At 42.7% G+C, this 24,475-nt stretch overlaps 1 protein-coding gene across 1 annotated transcript in view; it reads left to right on the forward strand.

Annotated features, from left to right (window-relative positions):
• The window catches only part of sgsm3 (small G protein signaling modulator 3), a 195,117-nt gene that overhangs the window by 40,394 nt on the left and 130,248 nt on the right, over nucleotides 1-24,475 (forward strand). Inside the window, exon 4 of the mRNA XM_072588388.1 lies at nucleotides 5,134-5,200. Coding sequence (XP_072444489.1) covers nucleotides 5,134-5,200 — 67 coding nt within the window. The remainder of the gene's footprint in view (nucleotides 1-5,133; nucleotides 5,201-24,475) is intronic.

Here is a 24,475-nt window from a genome sequence, read left to right on the forward strand (position 1 = left end):
AGCAGGTCTGCCAGCATGTGTGATGAGGAAAGCAGAGTTAATGTTTTGATTCCGGTGAAAATAAAATGATGGTCAGGAGAGGATTCTGGCTGTAAGTGCGGCTCCTTTGTTTTTAGAGGTTTTTTCCAGTGCTGGAGCTAGTTAGCCACCAGGATACATGAACACCAGCTAGCCACAAAAAGACACAACCCCCTCTCCCTCATAGATGAAAAAAAACACCATTTCGACTTAGACAACACATCTATCCTGGGACAGGCTAAGCAAAGACCTGCCAGAGAATTCCTAGAGGCCTGGCACTCCAACCACAATGCCATAAACAAGCACATAGATCTAGATGCCATCTATCAACCCCTCAGAAAACTAACAGGAAATGACATCACCACAAACCCCAGGAACCCCATCCAGGAGAAAGATATAAATAGAAAGTAGGAGACAACAGCTTTGCTTCACTTGGAGGTCACCACTGATGAAGTTACCTAGCCAGGTAATGAAACGTCTGGATATCGAACTTACAGCTCAGCGAGCGAACCTACACCCTAAACCTCAACCTGAGCTACAAACCTTCACAAACCTTGCGATGTAAGGAGATTTCAGATATCTGTAAGACTAATAGCATTGTGGTGAAGGATGTTAACTTTCCAAACATAGATTGGGGCTACCATAGTATTAAGGGCTTGCATGGAGAAGAATTTAAGTGTGTACAAGAACGTCTCTTATTCAGTGTGTGGATGTATACCTACCAGAGAAGGAGTAAAACTGGACCTTCTCTGGAGAAATAAAGCAGGGCAAATGACTGAGCTGTCAGTCGGGGAGCACTTTGGGACATGCTATCGTAATTCAATTAGTATTAAAATATTTATGGGAGAGGACAGACCTGGTCTAAAAGTTGAAGTTCTAAACTGGAGGAAGGCCAATTTTGGTGTTAGGCAAGAACTTTCAAATGTTGATTAGGAGAGACTGTTCACAAGTTAAAGAATGGTTGGAAAGTGGGAGATCTTTAAAATTAAAGTAGTGAGCGTTCAAAGACAGTATGCTCCTGTTTGTGCCAAAGGCAAAGCTGACAGTTGCAGGGAATGCTGGACGACTTGGGAAATTGAGGCTCTGGTCAAGATAAAGAAGGCATATGTGAAATATAGAAGCTGGGATCAAGTGACTCCCTCACGGAGTATAAGGGCAGTAGGAGTATACTTATGAGGGAAATCAAGAGTGCAAACAGAGGATATGAGATAGCTTTGGCAAATAGGTTTAAGGAGAATTCAAAGAGATTCCACAAACACATATAAGGGCAAAAGAGTAACTAAGGAGAGAATGGGGCCCCTTAAAGATCAACAAAGCTAGCTGTGTTTGGAACCTCCTGAAATGGGTGAGATACTAAATGGTATTTTGCATCAGTATTTACTGTGGAGAAGGATATGAAAATTAAGACAACTTGGGAGAAATAAATAGTGATGTCTTGAAAAGTGTACATATTACAGAAGAGAAGGTACTGGATGTGTTAAAATATACAAAGGTGGATAAATCTCTGGGACCTGAACAGGTGTCTCCCAAAACTGTGCGAAGCTAGGGAAGTGATTGCTGGGCCCCATGCTAAGACATTTGTATCATTGATAGCCACAGGTGAGGTGCCGGAAGACTGGAGATTGGCTAATGTGGTGCCATTATTTAAGAAAGGTGGTAAGAAAATGTCCAAAAACTATAGACTAGTGAACTTGATGTCAGCAGTGGGCAAGTGTTTTGGAGAGAATTCTTAGGGGCAGGATTTAAATGCATTCGGAAAGGAAAGGGCTGGTTAGGGAAATCAACATGGCTTTCTGTATGGCAAATGGTATCTCACTAACTTGATTTTTTTGATGAAGTGACAGAAAATTGATGAAGGCGGAAAGGTAGATGTTGTCTGTATTGCTTTCAACAAGGTTCTGCAAGCTAAACCGGTCAGCAAGATTAGATCACATAGAATCCAGAGGGAGCTAGCCAACTGGATACAAAATAGACAGAAGACTGGAGATAGAGGGTAATGCTGGAGGTTGGACCGAATGCCTATGATCAGTGGTGTGCCACAGGGATGAGTGATCATTTATTTCAATGGTTTGGATTTCAATATACAGAGGAACCTCAATTATTTGAAGGACACGGGCAGGAGTATTTCGCTCGGGCAATTCACTATGGGCAATTTAGCACGGCCAATTCACCTGACCTGCACATCTTTGGACTGTGGGAGGAAACCGGAGCACCCGGAGGAAACCCGCATAGACACTGGGAGAATGTGCAAACTCCACACAGACAGTCCCCCGAGGATGGAGTCGAACATGGGACCCTGTTGCTGTGAGGCAGCAGTGCTAACCACTGAGCCACCGTGCCAACCTGGTAGGAAGATAGGGAAGTGATTGCTGAGCCCCTTGCTGAGATTTTTGTATCATTGAGAGCTACAGGTGAGGTGCCAGAAGACTGGAGGTTGACTAACATGGTACCACTGTTTAAGAAAGGTGGTAAGGAAAATCCAGGAAACTATAGGTTGCTGAACCTGACATCGATGGTGGGTAAGTTGTTGGGAGGAATATTGAGGGACAGGATTTACATGTGTTGGAAAGGCAAGGACTGATTAGGGATAGTCAACATGTCTCACTAACTTATTTGAGTTTTGTGAAGAAGTAACATCCAAATCATTCATTTTAAACATGAAAAGTAGTGGACCCAGCACCAATCCTTGCGGAAAACACCGTGGGTCACAGGTCTCCAGTGTGAAAAGCAGCCCTCCCCAACCAGCTTCTGTCTTCTACCTTTGAGCCAGATCTGTATCCAACTGGCTAGTTCTCCCTGTATTCTATGTGATCTGACATTGCTAGCCAGTCTACCATGAGGAACTTTCTCGAACACCTTACTGAAGTCATCTAGATCATGTCCACTGCTCTGCTCTCATCAATCCTCTTCATTATTTCTTCAAAAGACTCAATCAAGTTAGTGAGACATGATTTCCCATGCACAAAGCCATGTTGACCATCCCTAATCAATCCTTGCCTTTCCAAAATACATGTAAGTCCTGTCCCTCGGTATTCCCTCCAGCATCTTGCCCACCACCAATGTCAGGCTTACCGCTCTATAGTTCCTTAGCTTTTCCTTACCACCTTTCTCAAATAGTCATAGCAATCTATAGCATGGAAACAGGCCCTTTGGCCCAACTTGCCCATGCCATCCAGTTTTCACAGTTTAAACTAGTCCCATTTACCTTCGTGTTGTCCATATTGGTCCAAACCTATCCAATTCAAGTACCTGTCTAAATGTTTCTTAAATGATAAAATTGTACTTGCTTGCACCACAACCTCTGGGAGCCCGTTCCAAATGCTCACCACCCTCTGTGTGGGGAAAAAAATTGCCCTCCTGTATCCTTTTGTACCTCTCTCCTCTCACTTTAAACCTACACCCCCTAGTTTTAGACTCCCCTACCATGGGGAAAAGCTGTCGGCTTATCTATGTCTCCAAGCTCCTTACGTAATTGAAGTTTTTTATCCTTGGAACCACTCTCCTAAACCTGTTCTGCACTCAACAAGTTCACATCCTGTTTAATGTGTCGCACCCAGAGATCTACAGAATGCAGCTGAAGATTAACTAGTGACCTATGTAAGTTCAGCATTACCATTAATACGCTCCACTCTACTAATGAAGCTTAATGAACCCAGATGAGAGGAAGGAAGAAAAAATGTGGAAGGGTAATGTTAATAGTGAATTTTTTACTCAGCAGAGCAGGCAGTCATTTCTTTGGCTGTCGATATAACTCCAGGATGGTATGTTGTCTTCCTTGTGCTAGGGGTATTGATGTCACAGAATGGCTACAGGACATTCTTCTGGGGAGGGTGAACAACTAGAGATGTTTGTCTTCATTGGTACTAATGACATAGTTGGCAAGATTGTGGAGATTTGAACAGAGTCCAGATTTCCAAAAGGTTATGACCTGAAACGTTAGTTCTGATTTTCTCTTCATAGAAGCTACCTGATCTACTGATTTGAGTATTTCTACCATTTTCTGTTTTGATTTTAGATTTCCAGCATCCACAATGTTTTGTCTGTTCTATTACATGTCTTGGTTGATGCCTTGTACGTGTAGATGTAATTTACTGGAACTTAATCTGATTGGCGATTTGGTAGTTGATCTTTTGGGTAATTCTAGTGTCTTTTGAAGAGTTTTCAGAAGCAGTATAGGAGGTTTCAGAAACCCTTTGTCTTTTCTGTAGTTATCTGAAGAATGCTTAATGCAAGCATTTTACTTTTGAAGTTCCACAGTTAAACTATGTTGGAGCAGAGACAGCCCCAAGGTTGAAGATTCCTTTGCTGAACTGGCCTTAACACCATAGACCATAAGATATAGGAGCAGAATTAGTCCACTTGGCCCATCAAATCTGCTCCACTATTTGATCATGCTCATAAGTTTCTCAACCCTATTATCCTGCCTTCTCCCTGTGACCTTTGATCCCCTTCCTGAGAATTATCTATCTTGCCTGTATTAAATACACTCAATGACTTGAACTCCACAGCCTTCTGTGTAAATGAGTTCCACAGATTCACCGCCCTCGAGCTGAAGAAATTCCTCCTCATCAGTTCTAAATGGTTGTACCTTCACTCTGAGGTTGTGCAGTTGGGTCCTCGTCTATCCTACTTGTGGAAGCATGTTCTCCATGTCCACATTATCCAGGCCCATCAGTATCCTGTAAGTTCAATGATATCCCCTCTGTTCCTTGGACAGATCCAGAGTCCTGAACTGTTCGTCATATGACAAGCCTTTCATGTCCGAGGTTGTGCTTAGTAAACCACCTCTGGATCCCATCCAGCACCACCACATCCCTCCTTAGATACGGGGCCCAGGACTTCTCACAATATTCCAAATGCTATCTGACCAGAGGCTTATACAGCCTCAGCAGTACATGCTCTTGTATCCCTCTCTAAATGAATGCTAACATTGCATTGGATAGATTTCGCTTGTAATTTATTTGCTTTTAATCTTGCTGGTGGAACTTACTTTGTTTCAAACGGTGTCACTAATTAATATCGTCATCTTTTACAGTCTCATATCTCTTGGATGTTGAGGTGCTGGTTGGAAACATTGTATGGAACTAATCCACCTCTGTTCTGTTTTCCTTTCAGAAGAAAGACTCTGTAGAAGAGTCAGAAATCCAGTTTGATGAGTTTGGGTTTCGGATAGACAAAGAAGGTAAATGGGAATTTAACCTCTATTATTCCCTTCTGACCACCAGTCCCTCTGCTTGCTACCCTTGCTATCTTCGATATGACAAGGAAAGGAATTCAATGTAACAGGATTGTCGGTTATTCAATTCATAACAGGAGTAAGTTGCATCTGACCAAAATCTTTCAAGTAATTAAATGTGTTTCACTGGATTGTTAAAGAAAGTATGATACCAGTTTGCAAAAGGAGGTATAAAGGAGACAGATTATTAAAACCTTAGTGAAAGAGGTAGGATTAAAGTTCCTAAATAGAGGAAGATTAAGTAATAATGTGCAGAAATGAGCTTTTTAAATTACTCCTGAAGTTTTCCCATCTGCCCCTCACCATTTGACTCCAGAAGCCTCGCTCACAGCAAGGCTTCAGAGACATAGAACAGTACAGCACAGTACTGGCCCTTCGGCCCTTGATATTGTGCCAAACTTTTATCCTACTGTAAGAGCAAACTAACCTACATATCCTTCATTGAACTATTTTCCATATGCCTATCCAAACGTTGCTTAAATGTCCCCATCTGACTCTACTACCACTGCTGGCAGTACATTCTACGCACTCACTACTCTCTGTGTAAAGAACCTACCTCTGACATCTCCCCTGAATCTTCCTCCAGTCACATCAAAGTTATGCCCCCTTGTGATAGCCATTTCTGCCCTGGGAGAAAGTCTCTGACTATTCACGCTATCTATGCCTCTCATCATCTTGTACACCTCTATCAAGTCACCTCTCACCCTTCTTTGCTCCAGTGAGAAAAGCCTTGGCTCCCTCAACCTTTCTTCATAAGACATGCCCTCCAGTCCAGGCAGCATCCTGGTAAGTCTCCTCTGTACCCTCTCTAGAGCTTCCTCATCTTTCCTATAATGAGGTGACCAGAACTGAACACAATATTCCAAGTGTGATCTAATTAGGACTCTGTCAAACTGCAGCATAACCTCATGGCTCTTAAACTCAGTCCCCCTGCTAACGAAAGCCAACACACCATATGCCTTCTTAACAGCCATATCAACTTGGACGGCAACTTTGAGGGATCTATGGACACGGACCCCAAGATACCTCTGTTCCTTCACACTGCCAAGAATGCTTCCATTAACGCTGTATTCTGCATTCAAATTCAACCTTCCAAAATGAATCTCTTCACACTTTTTTCCAGGTTGAACTCCATCTGCAACTTCTCATCTCTGCATCTTGTCAATATCCTGTTGCAACCTACAACAGCCCTCCACACTATCCACCACTCCACCAATCATCGTATCATCAGCAAACTTACTAACGCACACTTCCGCTTCCTCATCCAAGTCATTTATTAAAAATCACAAAGAGCAGAGGTCCCAGAACAGATCCCTGTGGAACACCACTGGGCACTGAGCTCTAGGCTGAATACTATCCATCTACTACCACCTTCTCTCTTTTATTGGCCAACCAATTCTGTATCCAGACAGTGAAATTTCCCTGTACCCCATGCCTCCTTACTTTATAAATGAGCCTACCTTGGGGAATGTTGTCAAACGTCTTGCTAAAATCCATGTACACAACATTCACTGCCCCACCTTCATGTATGTGTTTTGTCACATCTTCAAATAATTCAAGGAGAAAGAAATGGCAAGCAGCAATGCTTCTTTTAAAAGAAAAAGCATCTATTCCCAGTTCAGAATTTCATCAGTGCATGTGTTTAACACTCTAATATTGGTCACCCTATTCAAATGTGCTGTTGACTCAGAAAATAAGCAGAATTGCTTTCCTAGTCTGATCGCTTTGAGTCACGATGTCATTGATACCTTTGGGGACCATGGCCACTGGATCCTCACCTAATCCTCAAGACACCTTTCCAGCCCCAAGGAGATATCCTAAATCTCAGAAGGAACACAGTCACCTGGACTTTTGAAAAGGTTGAGTCTCCTCCAGTTCTATCTTTTCAATTCCCAGACCTTCCTCACTCAGTTGTATGTTCTTGTCTTTGACCATGAACTGAATTAGATGGTGCAATCCTAGAAGGCATGTCTGTCCTTGAAATAAAGCATCCAGATAACTTTCACTCTATGCCAAAGTGTTGGCAGCTCAATTAATTACAGATGGAGTTCCTTCCATTGGAAACCGTTCCTGCAGATGTGCTTGCTTTGGTTCACACAGGTATCCATGAGATTTTCCAGCTGCCGCACATCTGCTAAGTTTGTAGAATGAATTAATGAGTTTTTTGATCAGTTAAGTTTTAATTAATGTCTCGAGTGCTGCCTGCTCTTAGTCTTTTTTATTTGAATGAATGTTCTACTTGTCCGGATTTTGTCAATACCTAACATAAGTTTCAGCTTCAGCGCACCTGGATGCTTTTGTCCACAATGAATTACAGAGCCAATACTCAAAGCCACACTGAGAATAAGATTTAAGGTAGACAATAAATTGCCTAAGTATATGACACACCTACAAGACCATAATCAAACATAGTCACCCCTTCACAAACTCCACAAAAATTCTCAAACACAGTACCACCTAGAGGAGTGACATACTGCCTCCAACATCAGTATAGCCAGTGCCAAGGGATAACAGTAAAGTGCTTGTCTTTAACTTTTTTGATCACCATAGCCACACTGCAGCCAAGTTTGCAATACAACTCTCCAGAAGGTCTCAAAATCATAAATTCTCATCAGAGCCGCACAGACTGTGTGGGAGTCAGGATTCTACAGACTGCCATGATTAATAAATGACTTATTCTCATTTCAGTGCACCACTTCCTCCAACAAGTGCATTAAATTTGAAAGCACTGATTATGCTGAACCTGAGGGGCACCAGTATCCTTGGCGGGAGGTTTGCTAGTGCTCGGGGGGGTGGGGGGGGGGGGGGGTTTAACCTAACTCTGCAGGGGCATGGGAACCTAGACTGTAGCTTTAGGGTGCAGGACCTGGAGTGTAGGGAGGTTAGGAACATGGCATCAATCTCAAAGGAGGGTGCCTGTAAACAGGAAAGTGGCTTGAAGTGTGTATACTTCAATGCAAGAAGTATACGAAATAAGGTAGGTGAACTTGCAGCGTGGGTTGGTACCTGGGACTTCGATGTTGTGGCTATTACGGAGACATGGGTAGAGCAGGGACAGGATTGGCTATTGCAGGTTCCAGGGTTTAAATGTTTTAGTAGGGTCAGAAGTGGGGGTAAAAGAGGGGGAGGTGTGGCATTGCTTGTCAAAGATAGTATTACAGCGGTGGAAAGGACGATGGATGAAGACTCTCCATCTGAGGTAGTTTGGGCTGAGATTAGGAATAGGAAAGGTGAGGTCACCCTGTTAGGAGTCTTTTACAGGCCTCCTAATAGTCCTAGAAACGTAGAAGAAAGGATTGCGAGGATGATTCAGGAGAAGAGTGAAAGTAATAGGGTGGTTGTTATGGGGGACTTTAACTTTCCTGATATTGATTGGGAAAGCTATACCTCAAGTTCGTTAGATGGGTCGGTCTTTGTCCAATGTGTGCAGGAGGGTTTCCTGACACAATATGTAGACAAGCCAACAAGAGGTGAGGCCATACTGGATTTGGTTCTGGGTAATGAACCAGGCCAGGTGTTAGAATTGGAGGTAGGTGAGCACTTTGGGGACAGTGACCACAATTCTGTGACTTTTACTTTAGTGACAGAGAGGGATAAGTGTGCACTGCAGGGTAAGAGTTATATCTGGGGGCAGGGAAATTATGATGCGGTGAGGCATGACTTAGGATGCGTGGCTTGGAAAAATAGGCTTCAAGGGAAGGGCGTAATTGATATGTGGAGCTTGTTCAAGGAGCAACTATTGAGTGTCCTTGATAAGTATGTACCTGTCAGGCAGGGAGGAAAGGGTCGTGTGAGGGAGCCGTGGTTTAATAAGGAATTAGAATCCCTTGTTAAATGGAAGCGGGCGGCCTTTCTAAAGATGAGGCGGGAAGGTTCCATTGGGGCGATTGAGTTATAAGGTAGCCAGGAAGGACTTGAAGAGAGAGCTAAGAGCAGCAAGGAGGGGACATGAAAGGTCCTTAGTTGGTAGGATTAGGGAAAACCCTTAGGCTTTCTATAGGTATGTCAGGAATAAAAGAATGACTAGGGTAGGAATAGGTCCAGTCAAGGATAGTAGTGGGAAGTTGTGTGTGGAGGCTGAAGAGATTGGGGAGACACTGAAAGAATACTTTTCGTCAGCATTCACTCAGGAACAGGACATTGTTGCCGATGTGAATACTGAGTCAGAATGGATGGCTTTGAGGTATGTAGGGAAGAGGTGTTGAAAATTCTGGAAAGGGTGAGAATAGATAAGACTCCTGGGCCTGATGGCATTTATCCTAGGATTCTCTGGGAAGCAAGGGAGGAGATTGCAGAGGTATTGGCCTTGATTTTTATGTTCTCGTTGTCTACAGGAATAGTGCCAGAAGACTGGAGGCTAGCAAATGTGGTTCCCTTGTTCAAGAAGGGGAGTAGGGATAACCCTAGTAACTATAGGCCGGTGAGTCTCACTTCTGTTGTGGGCAAAGTCTTAGAGGGAATTGTAAGGGATAGGATTTATGAACATCTGGATAGGAATAATGTGATTAAGGATAGTCAGCATGGTTTTGTGAAAGGCAGGCCGTGCCTCACAAATCTTATTGAGGTATGGCATTGAGGGTGAGTTGGAGGTTTGGATTAGGAATTGGCTGGCTGGAAGAAGACAGAGGGTAGTAGCTGATGGTAAAGGTTCATCTTGGAGTGCAGTTACTAGCGGTGTTCCGCTGTTTTGGGACCATTGCTGTTTGTCATTTTTATAAATGACCTGGAGGAGGGGTTAGAAGGTTGGGTGAGCAAGTTTGCGGATGATAGAAAAGTCGGTGGAGTTGTTGACAGTGAGGAAGGATATGTCAGGTTACAGCGGGATATAGATAAGCTGCAGAGCTGGGCAGAAAGGTGGCAAATGGAGTTCAATGTAGCTAAGTGTGAGGTGTTTCACTTTGGTAAGAGGAACAAAAAGATGGGGTACTGGGATAATGGTCGGATAGTTGGTAGTGTGGATGAGCAGAGAGATCTTGGTGTCCATGTACACAGATCTTTGAAAGTTGCCACCCAGGTAAATAGTGTGCTGAAGAAGGCATATGGCATACTGGCTTTTATTGGTAGAGGAATTGAGTTCCGGAGTCCTGAGGTCATGTTGCAGTTGTATAAGACTCTGGTGCGGCCGCATCTGGAGTATTGTGTACAGTTTTGGTCGCCATACTATAGGAAGGATGTGGAGGCACTGGAACGGGTGCAGAGGAGGTTTACGAGGATGTTGCCTGGTATGGTAGGAAGATCGTATGAGGAAAGGCTGAGGCACTTGGAGTTGTTTTCATTGGAGAAAAAAAGGTTTTGGGGTGACTTGATAGAGGTGTACAAGATGAGTAAGGGTTTAGATAGGGTTGACCGTGAGAACCTTTTTCTACCTATGGATCAGCTATTACAAGGGGGCATAGCTTTAAATTAAGGGATGGTAGGTATAGGACAGATGTTAGGGGTAGGTTCTTTACTCAGCGACTCGTGAGTTCATGGAATGCCCTGCCAGTAGCAGTGGTGGACTCTCCCTCTTTATGGGCATTTAAGCGGGCATTGGATAGGCATATGGAGGATAGTGGGCTAGTGTAGGTTTGGTGGGCTTGGATCGGCACAACATTGAGGGCCAAAGGGCCTATACTGCGCTGTATTCTTCTATGTTCTATGTTCTATGCTGCTTATGTCAGTTTCCTTTCTGAGTTAGTAAAACACAATCTCCTGCCACCTTTGCTTTTTTATCTGCGGGAATGTCCTCTCCTAGTACATCTTGTGTTCAAGAACCACTTCCTGATCCCATCAAATTGTCGAACGCCAAAACATCTCTACTCCATCTCCCATGCTCACTAATGTTATATATCAGCCTCTTGATTGCTGAACCTCTTCAAAAACTTGTCTAATCCTCCACTCTACAGTGCCATCAGCTGCACATTTACTTGTCTCCTACAACGCTACAATGGCTCTAAAAAAGTGCGATGGAATGCTTCTTACTTGTCTGGATGACTGCTCCAAACAGCACTCCAGAAGCTTGACACCATCTAGTACAAAGTATTCACTCCCTCCAGCCCTGAAGCTTAGCAGCAGTGCTACTGTCTACAAGATACACTGCAGAAATTCACCAAAGACCACAGACAAGGCCTTCAATACCCACAACAATTTCCATCTAGAAGGTTAAGAGTAGCGGATACATGAGAACACTGCCATCTGCAAGTTTCTCTCCAAACCGCTTACTATCTTGAGTTGGAAATATGCCAGTGTTCCTTCACTGTTGCTATGTCAATATGCTGGAACTCTCTCCTAAAGGCATTGTGGGCCAGCCTACAGCAGGTGGACTGCAGTAGTTCAAGGCAGCAGCTCACCACTGTCTTCTCAAAGGCAACTAGAGAGGAGCCGTAAAATGCTGGCCAGCCAACGATGTCCACTTCCCATGAGCGAATTTTTCAAAAAAAGGCCTCGCACTTCCTCTCTGCAATGTTCTTGATCCTCATGACTGTCTGAGCAATCTGCAGTTCTGCTGTCAGAACCCTTTACTACTTTTCATCCTGTTTTCAGCAACTGTGCCTTCAATTGTATGGGCTGTAAACTTTGGATACCTTTATCAAAACGTCTCAAACTCTCTCTTTCATTCGTGTTCGCAAATTGCCCCATGTTCCCTGCCTCTCACCCCTGCCCCCATGCGCCCTGTCTGTTGCCCCCATCGCAGTTATTATACACCTGAGCTCAAGTGTACTCAACTGTAAGTAGCCTCTTTAGGGTTTTATCCTAACTCTCTGGACTGGGGTTAACACTCTACGTTCGTTATATCCTTTCCTTCTCCAAAAACGCTGGTCTATACAACCATCTTCATTTAAGAACTTCACAGGGCTACTCAACACACGAAGTAAAACTGAAACCAAAGTCTCTCTGTCTCAACCAGCTTGAAACAAGACTAGTTCCTGAAACCTTGAACAAGCATTGATGCCCCATTATTTATCTTACTGGTTCCAAGGCAATCTCTAAAATATACTAAAATCCATTAGTGGTGTACAAAATCCTATGCTAGACTTCAAAAAATATTTTAAAAGAAATTATAGTTGCAGAAATACTTGCAAATAAATTACTAACTTCAGGCACAGAAAATCTGCAGATTATTAATCCAAACCAAAAAACTCAAAGTTAGAACGCAGAACAGTACAGCCCCTCGACCCACCATGACTGTTCTGATCATGATGCTCTTATAAACCAATCCCACCTGCCTGCACATTGTTGGTTTCCCTCTATTTCCTGTGTGTTCATTGTGTCTGTCTAAATGTCTCTTAAACTTTGCTGAAGTATCAGTTTCTATCACCTCCCCAATATCATGTATCACTTGCCAGCCTCTGTATTAAAGAACTTTCCTCACACATCTCCCTTAAACTTTACTCCTCTCACTTTAGACCTCTGCCCTTTAGTATTTGACATTTCCATCTTTGGGGGGGGGGGGGGAAGACTCTGACAATCCACCCTATCCATGCCTGTCATAATTTTACATATTTCTATCAGGTTGTCCCTCAGCCTCTGATGCTGTTGCGGAAGCAATCCAAGTTTTGTCCAAACTCTCCTTATACTAACACACTCCAATCCAGGCACCATCCTGTAAAATGCTTTTGCATCTGCTGCAAAGCCTCACATCCTTCCTATATTGTAGCGACCAGAATTGCAATGCACTACAAATGTTACTACATGATTTGCCAACTTTTATACACAGTATCCTGACTAATGAAGGTAAGCATGCTGTACACCTTCTTTACTGCCTATCCACTTGTTTTGTCACTATCAGGGAGCTATGAACTTGGAACCCAAGATCCCTCTGTATATCAAAGCACCTAAGGGTTCTGCCATGTACTATATATATTGCTCTTGCATTTGACCTAACAAAAGTGCATCACCCCATACAATCAGTTCTTTCATAATGTGATAGTTGCGTTGTTCTACAATCCTGCATTATAGAAAAATTGCGCTTGAGAAACAGCGCTTAAAGTGTTGGCGGTGTAATTGTGTTACAGCCAGCATGTGTTTTAATAGTTTGTGCTGTGGAAACAGCATCCCCAATTCATCAATCACATTACAGTGAATTTGTGTCGACAAAACAGAATGACCTTTACTTGTTCTGATTAAACTCCATTTCCAACTCCACAAATTTTCCGTTGTGTGCATTCTTGCAAATCAGGCCTTACATTTGACCACATCAAATCTTACATTTACGTACACGCATGCACACATTCTGAGGAAGGGTCACTTGACTCATGATGCTTCCAGATCTGCTGAGCTTTTCCAGCAATTTTTGTTTTTGTTTCTGATTGACAGCATCTGCAGTTCTTTTAATTTTTACATTTTCATCCATGCTTATTTGTAATAAAAAAAGTCACTAATTCTTTCAGAAAATCAATGGTGACCAATCTCCAGTCAGAAAAACATCCCTCCGCAACTACTTTTTGTCTCCATGCACAAGTCAATTCTTCCCAACTTCCCAACTCAGCATAGATGCACCTGACTCAATCTTTTTAACTAGCTGACCATGAGGAACCTTGTCAGATGTTTTAGTAAAGTCCATGTAGATAACATCCACTGCGTTATCCTCATCACTCTTCTTCACTTTCTCAAAAACTCAATCAAGTTTGTGAGAAGTCAGCTTTCCAACATAAATCCATGCTGTCTATCTTTAATAAGTTCATTCTTCTCCAAATGTGAATAAATCCTGATTCTAATTACTGATGTGAGGCCTACCAGGCTAGATTATCCTGAGTTATCCCTGTTGCCCTTATTGGGCAAAGGAACAATATTGTCTATTCTCCAGTCTTGTGAGGTCTTGCATGTGGCTAAAGAGGATATAAAAATGACTGTGAAGGCCCCAGCAATCTCCTTCTGTTTCCTTCAGTAGCCTGGGATTGATCACATTAGGCCCTGGGGATTTACCTACATTTAAGTCTTTCAAAAACCCAGCACCAACTCCTCCTTAAAATCAACATGCCTCCCCTATCCTTCCCTTCCTCCTTGGTGAATACAGATGTAAGGTATTCGTTTAAGAATGTTCCATCCTGCCTGTGCTTCCATGCATAAATTCCTGCCTCTGTCCTTGAGTGAATCTGCCCTTTCCTTTGTTACCCCCTTGCGCCTAATATATGCATAAAATTCCTTGGGATTGTCCTTAATTTTACATGCCCAGGACACTTCATAGCCCTTTTTGCACCTCCTAATTTCTTGTTTGAATTATTTTCAACTTCCTCAAGGGCCTTGTTTTTTTTTTTGTTGGCTAAACTTTCGATATCTCTTGTCATCGAAGGTTCCCAGATCTTGCTCTTTTTAATTTCATCCTCAGAGGAATATGCTGGTCTTGAACTGAGGCCCTTCCCTGAGCCTAGATCATATAGTCTCAGAATAATACAACATTGGAAGAAATAATGAGATCTGTCTTGCCTTGACCAGTTGCTTGGTAGAGTTTTCCAAATAATCCTACTTTCCTGCCTTGCCCCATTGCCTGTAAAATTCTCCAGAATAGTTTTTCTCTTGAGTCCAGGCAATATATTCCAGGTCAGAACAACTCATTATCTGGGAAAAAAAATTCTGCATGGTGATTTTTGGTTCTTTTCCCAATTACTATAAACCTTAATTAATTACTGAACCTCTGCAATTAAAAACAAAGGTTTATCTTTGTTTACTCTCTCCAAATCTTCATGATTTGAATAGTTTTTTTTAAAGTATTCTCTTAATTCAAGGGAACCTGCAAGCCAGGTAAAAGTGGAAGCTAGCAGCTTCCATCCTTGAGTCAGACTCACAGACCTTATAAGTCCTCTCAAGTTCAAGTTCCCTCCATGGTTTGCTAACAAAAATGAAGGCTGACACTCGAGAGCAACATTGAGGGATCATTGCAGTCTTGAAGGTACAATCTGGGGTGGCACAGTGGCTCAGTGGTTAGCATACTGCCTTGCAGAGCCATGGATCCAGGTTCATTTTCACCCTTGGGTGACTGTCTGTGCAGTTTGCACATTCTCTCTGTGTTTACATTGGTTTCCTCCCACAGTCTAAAGATGTTCAGCTTAGGTGGATTGGCCATGCAAAATTGCCTATAGTGTCCAGGGCTAAGTAGATTAGCTGTGGGCAATGCAAGGTTACAGGGATAGGGTAAAGTGTGGTTTGCGCATGCAGCTCTTCGGAGAGTCGATGTGGACTTGATGGACTGAATGGCCTGCTTCCATACTGTAGAGTTTTATTATTCTATCCTTCAGATGAGGCATTTAATTGAGGCACCACCTGCCTTTGGTGGATGTAAACCATCCTGTGAAGAGTGTCAGAGAAGTTATCCCTAGTGTCCTGGCTAGTATTTATTCCTCAATCAACGTCAAAAAGACAGAGTATGTGGTCTTGATCACACAGCTCTTTATGGATTCTTGTCGTGAGGAATTTGACTGCTACGTTTACTACACGACAACAGTGCCTCACTTTACACACCCTAGCTGTAAGGCACTTTTGCATGGCAGGTAGTTAGGAAAAGTATTTTATATATATGCACGTATCCTTTTTTATTAACAACTTCAGTTTCTCCACATAACCAAGTCTGTCATCATTGGTACCATTTTCTTCCTAACGTTTCCAAGGCCTTAACATCTTTCTCCAAATATGGTGCCAAAAATTGAGCATAATACTCCAGATGAGGTCGAAGTAGTGTTTCATCAAAGGTTTGTTGTAACTAACTTGTTTTTAAGTATTGCTGTCAAAGCTTTCCATCTTGCTGGTCAGGACAGTTCACAAGGATACCAATTTCAAGGAAAAGCCAAATTTACATTGTATGGGAGGAGAGTGCTGATTGTGATTGGTAGAGGCATTGGTATGAAGAATGCACAAGCTACTGATGATTGGCAATTAACTGCTAGGCTTTATTTTGTTTTACTTGTTCTGTACTCTTCCACTTTTAGTCTAGCCAGAGATAAACTTGTGAAGAAGGAAAGGATATAGGGTCCCGGGGAAAGAGCAGGGGAATGGGATTAACTGGATTGCTTTACAACAGAGATCCCAAAGTTCCAATGGGTGAAACAGCTGACCCTGAATTAATTCCAACAAGTAGACTGTCATTGATCTCTCTACCCCATCATCTTAAAGACATTAAAAAAACATCTAATTTACAACAGTGAAACAGGCTACTTAGCCAGAGAGACTTGTTGGTATTGTCAAGGTGTATTTTGGCTTCACCTCACAAAATTCAAGTCTCCTATTCCTTTCCCCCTCATGTAATTCCCTAACTTCTCTTGAAATACACACCAGCACAATTACACTACTTGGTGCTTTGCTTTGCAGTCTCATCATTCTTGACAACAGTCCTGACATGTTTATTGAATTTGTGGTTTATGCTGAAACAGAGGGAAGGGGGAGACAGGAACCCTACTTCTCTTCCATCAGAGTATAGTGGCTAAGACAAAAAAATGTTGTCAAACAATAAATAAAAGTTTAAAAGCATTCAAGTGTAACATTTATAGTCAATGGCCTCAGTTACATTGATTCTTCATCACTATGTTGTTTTGTTTGTTTATGAGATGTGTGTATCGATGGATGGACCAGCATTTATTGTCTATCTTACTGGTGTCATCGCCATGCTGCCATATACACCCAAACACTTCTTACAAAACACTCCAGAGGTCATAGTCTAATTTTTAAGCAGTTACATTTATGGCATGAATTTTAAGTATTCAGACTTAGAAAAGTAGCAGCACAGCAAGTCATACGGCAGTGAATACTGGGTTGCTGATAATGCAGGATTGAAAACAATGCAGTGGTTTAGACTTTCACCAATGTCTGTCTAAAACTAAATTTCCACATTTGATCAATACTGCAACCCCCTTCATTTTTTTTCTTTTCTGATCAGAAGATGAGAGAAATAATGTGTGCATGTCCACTGTCGCTTAAAGTAGTGGGGCAGACAGCAAAGGAACAACCCTCGCTTAACCAGCCTCTGTTCATGGCTGAAATACTTCCTCCTGGTGAATCTCCGTTGCACTCCCTCCAAGGCAATCACATCCTTTCTCTAGTGTGGTGACCAGAACTACACACAGTATTCCAGTTATGTCCTAACAAAAGTTTTGTACAGCTCCAACATGGTCTCCCTGCTCTTATAATCAGTGCGACATCAAGGCAAACATCCCACATTCCTCCTTAATGATCCTTTTAAGCCGTCCTGCCACTTCAGGGAATCTATGGATTGGCAGCTCTCCTCCTTTGAGCTCTCTCGTGTCTTGCCATTCACTGAGTACCTCCTTGCCTTGTATTCTAAAGTACATCACCTCATGTTTATCAGAGTTCACTTCCATTTGTCACTGATCTGTCCATCTGACCAATCCATTAATATCCTTCTGTAACCTAATACCCTCCTTTTCACTTTCAACCACCCAAGCTAATTGAAGGTGGCCTGTTCTCTAGTTGGTCCAGAAAACCAACACTGCAGGAATTCCTTCTCGACAGTATTGGACTAATTTGATTTACCCAGTCTATATGCAGATTAAAGTAACCCAATGATTACAGCTGTTTGTTTACCTCCTACATCTCTGATTTCCTGATTTACCATCATCACAACTATTTGGTGGACTCTATATCACCCTTGCAAATGTTTTTTGCCCCTTAGTGTTTCTCAATTCTCCCCACTCCGGTTCTACATTGTCTGAGCTAATATCTTTTTTTAATATTGTGTTTATATCCTCTAACCAGGAACGTAACTCCACCGTCTTTTCCTTTTCGTCTGTCGTTCCTAAATACTGAATACCCCATCCCTGGTCAACCTGCAGCCATAACTCCGCAATCCCAACTATATCATATCTGTTTGCATGATTAGTTTATTCACATTATTTCAAATGTTCTGCATTGTCAGGCACAAAGCCTTAATGCTTGTCTTTTTATTGTTCCTATCCCATTCCCATTTTTTTTTACTGTAGCTTTGTTTGAATGTGGCGTTTGATTCCTCTGCTCATCACTTTTTTTATTCCCCTTTGTGCCTTTTGCTCTTGATTCCTCTTCCTCTGACTCCTTGCATAAATTCCCATCTCCCTGCCAGTTTAGTTCAAACCATTCCAACCATTTGGGTAAAAACTCCCCTTGGGGCATCACTCGATGCTGCCCAGGTGTAACCTATCCAGTTTGTACTGGCCCCATCTCTTCCAGAACTGTTTTTAAAGCACTAGTAATCTGAAACTCTCCCCCTCACACCATGTTCATCCAATACATCCTGCTATTTCTGCTCTGGCTCTGGTAGGAAGTATGAGATCCCTACCTTTTTAGGATCCTAATTTGCAGCTTCCCAACTCCTATATTATGCTTGTAGGACCTTATCCTTTACCTGTGTCATTGTACACATCTGTACCAATGTCCACTGGCCGTTCACCCTCCTCCTGCAGGATGTTGTCGCAGCTCTGAGACGTCCTTCATCCTAGTACCAGGAAGGCAGCATACCATCACATGCCCTTTCGCCATGTGGTCTGAGCAGGAAAGATATACATGAATGGCACCATGAACAAGAGGTCAGTTTTTAACTAAGCTATTGACAGACTCATTTGTGAGTAATGCGGTAACAAAGGATAACACAAGAGATAGCATATCCTGAACAAAGCCAACTCAATATTAGAAGATATTCCACAAGTAAAGAGCAATGAAATTCTCCCAAGTTCATCAGGAAGCTTCACACAGTCAGGAAGGAGAGATCACAGAGTGAGTCATAGCCCCAAGATAAATTGAAATCAAGAATCAGGGCCCAATACAAAAGAGTGACATCACAGGTAAACTATAAGTTTGTGGGTTGGTAATAGCTACTAATTTGACTATCTATAATAAGTTACTTTCAGTTAAATAGGGGAAATATTTACAGGCTACAAACTATAAAACCAGTGAGGAATTTTTAAAAATAAAATTATGGTCTAAGTAATTTACAGGCTACAAACTATAAAACCAGTAAGAAATTTTTAAAAATCAAATTAAGGTCTAAGTAATTAAGATAAAGATGCTGGGCTAGGCAGTATGTTGTAAATGCATGATGTTGGAGCTGGTTTGACCCTCTTTTCGTTTATACTTGAGGTGATTGGCTCAGAGGTGATGAGCTGGAGTCTGTGTTTCAAGACCTGTGACACATCATGGAAGGGAAAAGCGATTTGCATGCTGCTTTTCAGAGGTAGTCGCACCCCTTAAATTAACTATGTCAAATTTGGTCTGTGTGTGACGACTAGCAAGGCAAATAGAGCGAGCCAGAAGCTAGTGTTGAAAGAGCCTCAGTCCTTGAGCTTGTCTAACAGGTTTGTGATTCTTGCTCCTTGTGTAAATAAGAGAAGGGGCTATAGGGGGATGAGAAAACTGACCATGGTGCTGTGGTACAGGGAGCTATTGAAGAAGAGGGAGAAAAGATGAAATGTAATTGTAATCAGGGGTTAGTATAGGGAAGGGAATAGACAGTATTCTCTGTAGCAAGGATCAAAAATCTTGAAGGCTGTGTTATCTATCTGATGCCAGCATTCAAGATAACTCATCTGGGCTACAGACAACCTTGGAGTGATGTCACAAAGCTAGTCCCTTTTTTTCCCTAAAAGCTGTTCCTTGTCTCAAGGAGACTCTGTCCTTTGATTTTTTTTCAGAGGGGCAATAAACCAGGCCCTCTGGTTTGGTACAGGGATAAAAAGGATTTTTTTTAGATTAGATTAGATTACTTACAGTGTGGAAACAGGCCCTTTGGCTCAACAAGTCCACACCGCCCTGGTGAAGCGCATACTCCTACATTTACCCCTTTACCTAACATTACAGGCAATTTAGCATGGCTAATTCACCTGACCTGCACATCTTTGGACTGTGGGAGGAAACCGGAGCACCCGGAGGAAACCCACGCAGATACGGGGAGAACGTGCAAACTCCACACAAACTCCCCTGAGGCGGGAATTGAACCCGGGTCTCTGGCGCTGTGAGGCAGCAGTACTAACCACTGTGCCACCGTGCCGCCTGATTTTGAGAGGCCTTTTGTTCATGTAAAAACTGATGAGACTTCAGGCTAAAGGGGTGTGGTCAGCTCTCCAGCTGAGCAGTTTTTGTTCAGTCCAGAACTGATTGGAAGTTTAACAGGGAGCTGTGTGGTCTCTCTCTCTCTCTCTCTCTCTCTCTCTCTCTCTCTCTCTCTCTCTCTGCCTTTCAACTTCAACCTGAGCATGTGTTCCATTTATACTGGTTTTTAAAGGGAGTTTGCTTATTAGGACTGCTGTGTATATTCGGAACAGCATAATTGCGTCTAGTTGGATAGGTTGAGTTTTGTAGGGGTTCTTTATTTTGCCCTTTGTGTTTCATTGTATAATTTTGTGAATAATTTTTTGTCTGTTTTAAAAATCTAATAGTCAACCTAGCTAAGGTACTCTGGGTAATTTTCACTGTCCACTTAAAGAAATTGCAAAGTTATGGTCTGAGCAGCCTGCTTAGGAATGTTTTGTGTAGTCTGACTTTAGTCCATAACAGCAGTAGGGAAAAAAAACGATAGATACCAATGATGTAGTTAGAAAGAGGAATGTTTCCTCAACAGGATTATTTGAGCAGTTCGAGGTAAATTGAAAAGCGGAGCCAAGAAGGTGGTAATCTCTGATTACTACCTGGGCCGTGATCAAATTGGTGAAGGGTCAACTCGACTAAAGATATACATGACTCAAAGATTGGTGCGGGAAAAATGGGTTTGAAATCATGGGACATTGGTGCCTATACTGGGGAAGGAGGGAGCTGTTCCGATGGGACCAGCTGCAGCTGAATCATGCTGGAACCAGAGTCTCACAATTAGGGCTTTAAAATAAATGGAGGGGGAGTGGGTTCACTTGCATGGAAAAAACGAATGGAGGGCTCAGCTGAGTTACTAAAGTTTCCAGAACAAGTAATAGGATACAGAGTATGTGTCTAACTTCAGGCACAGTAGATGATCAGATGACAATTACGAGAAGGGGGCAGTCAATGCAGGATTGAGGGTGTTGTACTCAAATCTGTGCAGTACACAAAACAAGGTAAATGAGCTTGTTGTGTAAATTAAAATTGGCAGGTATGATGTGAGTATCACAGGAATGTGGCTGCAACGGCATCGAGGCTAGGAAGTAAATATTCGAGAAAATACTTATTGAAAGGACTGGAAACTGAGCAGAGAGGACTGCGTTGTTGTCTTCGTATAAAATGAAAGTAAAAGATAGCAAGAAGAGATATAGAATCAGAAGGCATCGAATTTGTGTGGGCAATTTGACGAATAGCAAAGGATAAACAGCCTGAGGAGAATTGTGTATGAGCCTCCTAACAGTAGTCAGGATGTGGGGATGAAAATAAATCAGGAGATAGAAAAAGCATGTAGGGAAGGTACTATTACAATAAGCATGGGGACTTCAATACGTAGGTGGATTGGGAAAACTAGGCGGTTGTGGATCTCAAGCAAAGAACAGCTGTCTTTTCAGGAACAGCTTTTGGTAGAGCCCACTTGGGACAGACAGTTCTGAAAGTTATGATGTGTACTGAGGCAGATTTGGTTAGGGAGGTTTGGATGAAGGAACACCTAGGGTCAGTGACTATACTGTTAAAGAATCCACCCCGCAGTTTGAAGGGGAGGAGTTGAAATCAGATGTAATAGTATTACAATTGAGTAAAAGTAACCACAGAGACATGAGGGTTGAGCTGGCCAGAGTTGATTGGAAGGGGAACCGAGCAGGGAAGACAGTGGAGCAGCAATGACAGATGTTTCTGGAGGCAATTCATCCCAAGGAAGAAGCAACATACTAAGGGGTAGATAAGGCAGCCATGGCTGACAAGGGATGGCAGGGACAGTATAAAAGCAAAAGAGGAAGCATACAATGTGGTGAAAATTAATGGGAAGCTTTTAAAAACCAGCAGAGGATAACTAAAGAGCAATGGGGATGGGAGAAAAGGGTGCAAGACCAGATATGAGAGTAAGCAACCTACTAATATAAAAGAAGATTGCGAGGTTTTTTTTAGTATCCAAAAGGTAAGAAAAAGGCAAGAGTGTACATTGGACCACTGAAAATGAGGCTGGAGAAGTAGTAATAGGGAAAAAAGAAATAGTGGAGGGACTAAAGCAATACTTTGCATCAATTTTCACAGTGGAAGACACCAGCATCATGCCAGAACTTCGAGAGTCAGTGGGGCAGAGCTGAGCATAATGGCTATCAATAAGGGGAAGGTGCTGGGGAAGCTGAAAGATCTGAAGTTGGACCAGATCGACTGCACCCAGAGTTCTGAAGGAGATAACTAAGGAGATTGTCGAGGTATTGGTGGTGATCTATCAGGAATCACTCGAGTTAAGGAGGGTCTCACCAGGCTGGAAAATGGCTAATCTAATATCCCTGTTTAGGAAGGGAGGAAGCAGAAGACAGGAAGCCAGGCTGGTTGACCAGATCTCAGTCGTTGGTAAGATATCAGAGTCCATTACTAAAGATGAGATTGCAGAGTACTTGGAAGTGCATAGTAAAATAGGACTGAGTCAGCACGCTTTGTCAAGGGGTGTCATACTACACAAATCTTTTGGAAGTCTTTGGTAGATGCAGGTACTGTTACAACATTTAAAAGAGCTTTGAATAGGTACATGAATAGGAAAAGTTTAGAGGGATATGGACCAAGTTCAGGCAAGTGGGACTAAACTAGTGGGAAACTTGGTTGGCATGGACGAGTTTCCGTGCTATATGATTCTAAGACTCTGACTCTAGCAAGGGCAAGTTAGATAAAGGAGAGCCAATGTTCATGATCTATTTGGATTTCCAGAAGGCCTTTGACAACGTGCCACACAGGAGGCTGTTCAATAAGATAAGAGCCCATAGTGATAGGGGCAAGGTACTGACAGGGATAAAGAATTGGCTGACTGGTAGAAGGTAGAGAGTGAGAATAGAGGAATGTTTTACAGGATGGCAGCTGGTGACCAGTGGAGATCTGCAAGGGCGAGTGTTGCGACCACAACTATTCACATTGTATATGAATGTTCTGGATGAAAGCACCTAAGCTTGCAGATCACAAAGATAGATGGGGAGGAAGGCTGCAGAAGAACGTGGACAGGCAAAGAGATTGTGCAAAGAAGTGGCAGATGGAATACAGTGGGAAGGTGTAAGGTTAAGGGGGGGTAGATATAGGACTGATGTTAGGGGTAGGTTCTTCACTCAGCGAGTCGTAAGTTCATGGAATGCCCTGCCAGTAGCAGTAGTGGACTCTCCCTCTTTATGGGTATTTAAGCGGGCATTGGATAGGTATATGGAGGATAGTGGGTTAGTGTAGGTTAGGTGGGCTTTGATCGGCGCAACATCGAGGGCCGAAGGGCCTGTACTGCGCTGTATTCTTCTATGTTCTATGTTCTATGTTACTCACTTTGGTAGGTGGCATAGACTGTTTTCTGAATGGAGAAGGATTTAGAAGTTTGAAGCACAAAGGGACTTGGGAGTCCTATTTCAGGATTCTCTGAAATTAACTTGCAGTTTTGGTTGGCAGTTAGGAAGGCAAATGCAATGCACTTTAAGAGAGCTAGAGTACAAGAGCAGAAATGTACTGCTGAAGCTGTGTGATGCTCAGGGTCATAAGGCATTTGGAATATTGTGAGCAGCTGTGGGTCCAGTATTTGAGGAAAGATGCACATGTATTGGAGGGAGTACAGAGGAGGTTTACAATAATGATCCCTAGGATGAATGGCTTGTCATTGAGGAATGGTCGATGATTCTGGTTTTGTACTCAATGGAGTTTAGAAGGATGAAGGGAGGATTTGACTGAAACTTATAGAACTCTGTAGGGCCTGGATGTGAAGAAGATATTTCCACTAATAGGAGGGACTAGGATAGCCTCAGAATAAAGTGATGACCCTTTACAACTGAAATGAGGAGGAATTCCTTCAGTCAGCGAGTGTGAATCAGTGGGAGTCATTTCTGCAGAGGGCTGTGTAGACCAAGCCATTGAGTGTAGTCAAGTCAATGATTGGGGACAAGGGTGACAGGGAGAAGGCAGGAGAATGTGGTTGAGAGGTATATCAAATGATGGATCAGACTCGATCGACTGGTTGACCTAATTTTCATAGTCTTATCCTGAAGCCTTGTTTGCTGTCACTTTCCACATTTATTGCTCCTCTCCTGTGCAGTAGAACTGATCATGGTGCCATGAGTTTGGCTGTTGCTGTTTTCCTCTGAGATACCATTCCCTCAGCACTATCCAAAGCAGTACATCTGTTTTTCTGGGGAATAGTCATATGGGATGCCTACACTGCCTGTCTAGTCC

This window comes from Chiloscyllium punctatum, chromosome 18, assembly GCF_047496795.1.
Source record: "Chiloscyllium punctatum isolate Juve2018m chromosome 18, sChiPun1.3, whole genome shotgun sequence".
NCBI classification, from domain to species: Eukaryota; Metazoa; Chordata; class Chondrichthyes; order Orectolobiformes; family Hemiscylliidae; genus Chiloscyllium; species Chiloscyllium punctatum.